Here is a 5,999-nt window from a genome sequence, read left to right as displayed (position 1 = left end):
ATTCAGTCCATTGTTACGCAAGAAGTTCCATTCATGTCATATGTATAATTGCTTTTCCAATGCAGTAGATGTATAAATGAAAATAACAAATTGACTGATAAAAAGAATATAATGGAAAACCGCGCAGCAAAGCGTGTGTTCCCATCTAGTTCTTAACCATGCTCTAAGAATAGTTTACTCATACTGTCCTATAGAAGCAAATTTCGTACTCCAGCACATCTCTGAGAATGTGGCATGGAGAGTTGCATCTGGCTTAATGATAGCCCTGGTCCTTTAGAGGCAAATTTAGTACACTTCTATCTTGATTGACGATGTAAGCATTATTTAAGCAATATAAATATGCGTGGACTAAAGACAGAGAAACTTTTCATACGTAATATATATAAGGACTGAAAAAAAGGAACTGATTGACACGTTCGAGTAGTACTGGGTAGTTCGGATACGGAGAACAAGAGTAAAACACATACTACAATTAAATCGAACCGAAGCAACATTCTGAGCAGCACGAGGTTAATTCCATGAATATATCAATACATCTTGTAACCGAAACCATTGAGACGACGCATGCATCATTCCTCCTCGTCGTCGTCATAGTCGTAGTCTTGGTCGTCGTCGTCCTCCTCCTCCTCATCATCATCATCCTTGACATGCAGCTCGTCATTGTCAGAGTACACGAGGCATATCTTGATGCTGACCAAGACGTCGGCTCCTCCACCGGGCACGACACACAAGCATTGCCTTGGTTCCGCGTCGGGTCTGAATTCCAGCTTCGAGGCTTGAAAATGTCCTTCGGAGGACGAGAATTGAACAGAGACGACCACTTCTCGTGGAGTCTGTGGCCGGACGCAGGTGAGGGAGACTGCATGGCCGAACGACTCGACTGGCTCTACATGGAGCAGGAACAGGCGGCCGCATTCGCTGCTGAGAACTTGAGTGACCGGCTTGACTGGGCAGAGAAACGTCACGAACAATTTGACTGGTGCTGTTGGCAACTGATGCAAGGTGGTGAGATGGCCCAGGAGCGCCGGCGCTGGCGCGACGAAGCTGCAACCCGAGACCGGGCAGACGCACGGCCCCATCAGGCACTCCCTCTCGTGTGCGTCCTGCCTGTAGTAGGCCATCTTCATATTGCATCCAAGCTTGCAGGGAACCAAGATACTCTCGACGACACGCTCCATGGTGTAGCTACGCTTGGAAGCATCGTGCTCGCCTACCGGGAGTTTGCGATAGCAAGGCGAGCAGATGGAAGTCCCGCTAGAACACTGGTGAAATGCATCCAACAAAGAATTGGCGAGCTTGTTAATCTGACAGCTAGTGTTATGTACAACAAGAAAGGAAGCGCATTGGTTAATGTCCATGGTACCTGGAAGATTGGAGGCCTAAGGGGCTTGGCGCAGACGGCGCAGTGGAATACCTCCATCCTCATGGTCACATTCTGCTTCCTAACAACGCCCACTCCCTGTTGCAGCATAGCTTCTCCTTCCTTGCTCATGACATTGCTCTTCACCTCCATGAGAGGCAGGGGCCTGCAGTACTAGGGATTAGGAACACACCGGTTAATTTTCTTCCAAATTTTATAGGCGGTCAGAAACAATATGGGTCGCAAGTCCAGAGACTCAGATATGCAAAGTAAATAAGAAGATCACCATTATATTTTGAGATCATGGCACAAGCACTTGCACGCGAATTTGGGGATTCCTACGAGAAGCAGAGCGGCAACATAGGAGAAGCAGAGCGGCGTCAAAGGCGAAGCATCACCGCAGTCACGTTTAGCATACATTCATTTTTATTTATTTATTTTTCTTGTCCACGCTTGCTATGGATTAACTGAATGACCAACAATTTCCTGCCCCTCTACAAATTATTAGAAGCATGAAGCATCGTACTACAAGATCCTGTACGCATAACTAAACACACGATACTAAATGGTGCTCGGGGAGGCAAATTCGCAAACACATTGAGCGCATGCTGAGCAAGCAGGGAAACCACGGAACCAATCCAGCGAATATCTGGAAGATCAAGGGAGCGGCACAAGGAGGGCAGTACGATCCACAAATGGCCTTTGCGGCACGCCGGGCGAGGCGCCGGAACCCATCTCGACGGACGGCCAGAACAAGACGCTGGGAGGGACCGTACGAGCGAAGAAGGGGACCTAGTGCGGGCACGGCGGTCGGCGGGTGGAAGGGCATGCATAGGGAGGGAGGACTCACCTGGATGCAAGCGTAGACGAAGCTGGAATGCTGGATCAATGGCTAGGCGGCGGCGGCGGCGGCGGAGACGACTCAGACGAGCAGCACCCTCAAATTCCACTCCTCCTCTGCCAAGCTTGGTCCAACGTTCCCGCCGCCGGTCATGTCATGGGCCGGGGAATTCTCAGTAAAGATGCTTGCTCTATTATTTTCGAGTAAATTGTCAAAACCTATCACAATTGCCGCCCATGTTTTATTAGAAACCCGCTGCCAGTATATAAATATCAGGGGTTTTTATGAAGGTTTTCATCAAAAGCACTAAGGACATCTATGAGGAGAGGTGAGATTTGTAACTTATGAGAGCGGGAGGGTATGCCGATCGGGGAGAAAACCGCGGTGAAAAGGAGATGGCTGCGGGAGCATATGCCAAACGGGGAGAAAACCACGGTGAAAAGGAGATGGCGGACGAAGTGAACGAGGAGCCACCAATGGCGATGACCGTCGCCATTGCCCTCGTGCTCGTGGCCACACAGGAGGTTGACGAAGAGGCCTCCATTGTCCATGGGCTTGTTGCGCTGCCCAGAGAAAACACTCGAATGGGGGTACCCCCCCCCCCTCTCGCCGAGAGGGGTTCCGAGCAACGACACGCTGGCGCCCCCCTTTAGTGGTGCCATCGAACCCACGACCAAGAGGTCCGGATACGGCTGTGGAGTCGGAACGGTTGGCACCGCATTGACCGGAAGAGCGGGTCTAGTGCAGAACAATGACGACGTGCGGATGGCCGCCATCAGGTCGACCCCTGAGTTCCCAAGGCCGACAACCCACCGCTCTTGGATACGGTTGCTGCCGGAGCTGATGGGGGTGAACGAACGGTGCGGCGGAGGGCAAGCTATCGGAGGAGAGGATTGCAACGGGCGATGAGGAAAGTGAGGGGGAGTGCTGTGAAAGGAGGCGTGGGCTGTGACACGAGAGAGACAGAGAGTTCTGAGACGTCACGTCCGTATCCCGCGCTCCCCAAGGTGTGCAACCCGCGCTGCGCCTGGTGATACGTCTCCGTCGTATCTACTTTTCCGAACTCTTTTGCCCTTGTTTTCGACTCTAACTTGCATGATTTGAATGGAACTAACCCGGACTAACGTTGTTTTCAGCAGAATTGCCATGTTGTTGTTTTTGTGCAGAAATAAAAGTTCTCGGAATGTCCTGAAAATTTACGGAGATTTTTTCTGGAATAAAAGAAAAATACCTGCACAAAGATCCACCGAAGAGGCATGCTAGTGGGCCACAAGCCCACAGGCCGCGGCCACCCCCCTAGGTCGCATCGTGCAGGCCTATGGGGCCCACGTGGCACCACCGCCCCCAAACTCAGCTCTATATCTTCCGTCTCGCCCGGAAAAAAATCAGAGAGAAGGTTTCATCGCGTTTTGCGATACGGAGGCGCCGCCACATCATGTTCTTCATCTGGAGGGCGGCAGATCTGGAGTCCGTTTCGGGCTCCGAAGAGGGGAAATCATCGCCATCGTCATCATCAACCTTTCTCCATCGACAATTCCATGATGCTCTTCATCGTTCGTGAGTAATCTCATCGTAGGCTTGCTGGACGGTGATGAGTTGGATGAGATCTATCATGTAATCGAGTTAGTTCTTGACGGGGATTGATCCCTAGTATCCACTATGTTCTAGATTGATGTTGCTACTACTTGGCTATGCTTAATGCTTGTCACTAGGGCCCGAGTGCCATGATTTCAGATCTGAACCTATCATGTTGTCGCCAATATATGCGTGTTTTAGATCCTATCTTGTAAGTTGTAGTCACCTACTATGTGTTATGACCCGGCAACCCCGTAGTGACAATAGCCGGAACCACTTCCGGAGATGACCATAGTATGAGGAGTTCATGTATTCACCGCGTGTTAATGTGTTGGTCCGGTTCTTTATTAAAAGGAGAACCTTAATATCCCGTAGTTTCCATTAGGACCCCGCTGCCACGGGAGGGATGGACAATAGATGTCATGCATGTTTTTTCCCTAAGCACGTATGACTACATACGGAATACATGCCTACATTAGATTGATGAACGGGAGCTAGTTACTTATCTCTCCGTGTTATAGTTGTTACATGATGAATCATATCCGTCATACTCATCCATCACCGATCCCCTGCCTACGAGTCTTTTACTACTGGTCCTCGCTACGTTACTTTGTCTAGGCTTGTCCCTTGTTACAAAAGGGATTGTGCCACTTTGCTGCTACTATTGCTACTGTTGTTACTCTGCTGCTGCTACTGCTGTTCCTTACTACTCCGCTGCTACTTGTTGCAAGACCTTTTCTGGAGCAGTTGTTGGGGAAGAATAGTTCCCCGTCCACGTGCTCTTTACTGGCGTCATTGATACAACAGTTAGGAATAGTCTGCCTTGTCAACAGATCGTTTCTGGCACCGTTGCTATCATACCACTTTCCTACTGATACTTTGCTTGCAGACATTAATCTTTCAGGTGTGGTTGACTCTGACAAACTCAGCTGCTAATACTTGAGAATATTCTTTCGCTTCCCGTCGTGGCGAATCAACAAATTTGGGTTGAATACTCTACCCTCGAAAACTGTTGCGATCCCATACGCTTGTGGGTCATCACCTGGCTGCGAACAAACTACGATTCGATGGTAACTCGTAGGCGTGTCACGGGTTTGCTTTAAGTTTTGCGCGGGCTGAGATGTGGATGCAACTCAAACAACTAAACAACCGGTTTTCATCTGATGTCGGCCTGATTGGACCAAATGCGAGCAACCAAAGACGTGCTAAAAGCTCGATTGAGCATGTTTTGATAGAAAAATCAACGGGTGGGCTCGTCAGCCCGGCACAGGCCCTTCAACGACCCGGTAAGGGCACTCCCAATCGCTGGGTGGTGCTAGAACTTCGAATTTGTATAGTCAATTCTTCAATTTTTATTGTATTATCTTTTGTACAAGGTTCGTATATCCTCTATTCCTAAATAGCTGCCTCCCACTAGTGAATTTTCCTGCCATACGGTGAAGCCACATCATCTTCTTACATCATCCTCTTATTTTACCTTTTCTGAAAACTCTATCCCAAGAAGGTGTCCTCCCTGTCAAGAGCGCCTCCTATCCCACGAACTAACCACGGTGGTGTTCTCATTTACTCACCTGCATATTTATTCTCCCCTCCCTCTTCACCTTCTCAATCAATTCCCATTCCTCTACAGCCCATCCCCATCATGCAAGACAGGAGGAGTAACCGATGCACTTTATCTCCTTTTTAATTGCTGGCGCTGCTCCGTTCCATCGTCTCCAGAACTCCCTCCGGCGCTACTGATCAAGAATGGCCAAGTTTCGTCCTTGGAAAGTCAGCAAGCATGATGGGAGGAATTCGACATCGTCGTCGAAACCCATCATCTGTTGGCCCCGTGCGTGATGGTGGGATATATCTGCTACCCTGTTGTCGCCCGCAAGCGTTTTAACCCCTCTTTCGTACCAGGTTCTTCTTGATCAATTCCTTTGTTCCAAGCTTTCCTCTACTTCGCTTCTCTACTGTCACTTAGCATGTTGATTATTTATGCCCTACCTTCCTCGATTATGTTCAAAGACGAGTCAATGTTCGTATTATGAGTCGCACATGTGTGTTACCCATTTTCCTTAATGCATCAACACGTTATTAGCTAGATTGACCATATAGACACTTTGTTAGACAATATTGTAGTTGAGTAGCACAAAATACTAGAAAAAAGGACCATTATTCATTTTATATGTTAATACCTCTGTCATAAATAATGATCCTATACATCTTCCTGTATCATTT

General features: G+C 48.7%; 1 protein-coding gene across 2 annotated transcripts; it reads right to left on the bottom strand.

The window, feature by feature from the left end:
* Positions 1-349: 349 nt before the first annotated feature.
* Positions 350-2,363, bottom strand: LOC123439217 (E3 ubiquitin-protein ligase SINA-like 2). Of its 2 annotated transcripts, none has more exons than XM_045115956.1 (3): positions 2,211-2,363; positions 1,364-1,534; positions 350-1,262 (listed from the first exon to the last, which is right to left on the bottom strand). In XM_045115956.1, exons 2-3 carry the CDS (start codon positions 1,511-1,513, stop codon positions 570-572), a joined length of 843 nt encoding a protein of 280 aa, XP_044971891.1. In that variant the 5' UTR covers positions 1,514-1,534; positions 2,211-2,363; the 3' UTR covers positions 350-569. The 2 variants fall into 2 exon arrangements, with proteins under 2 accessions (XP_044971891.1, XP_044971892.1); XM_045115957.1 differs by having other exon boundaries at positions 1,364-1,526.
* Positions 2,364-5,999: the final 3,636 nt, after the last annotated feature.

This window comes from Hordeum vulgare, chromosome 3H (assembly GCF_904849725.1).
Source record: "Hordeum vulgare subsp. vulgare chromosome 3H, MorexV3_pseudomolecules_assembly, whole genome shotgun sequence".
Lineage (NCBI taxonomy): Eukaryota > Viridiplantae > Streptophyta > Magnoliopsida > Poales > Poaceae > Hordeum > Hordeum vulgare.
Note: the sequence above shows the minus strand (reverse complement) of the source record. Positions and strands in the feature narration are given on the sequence as shown.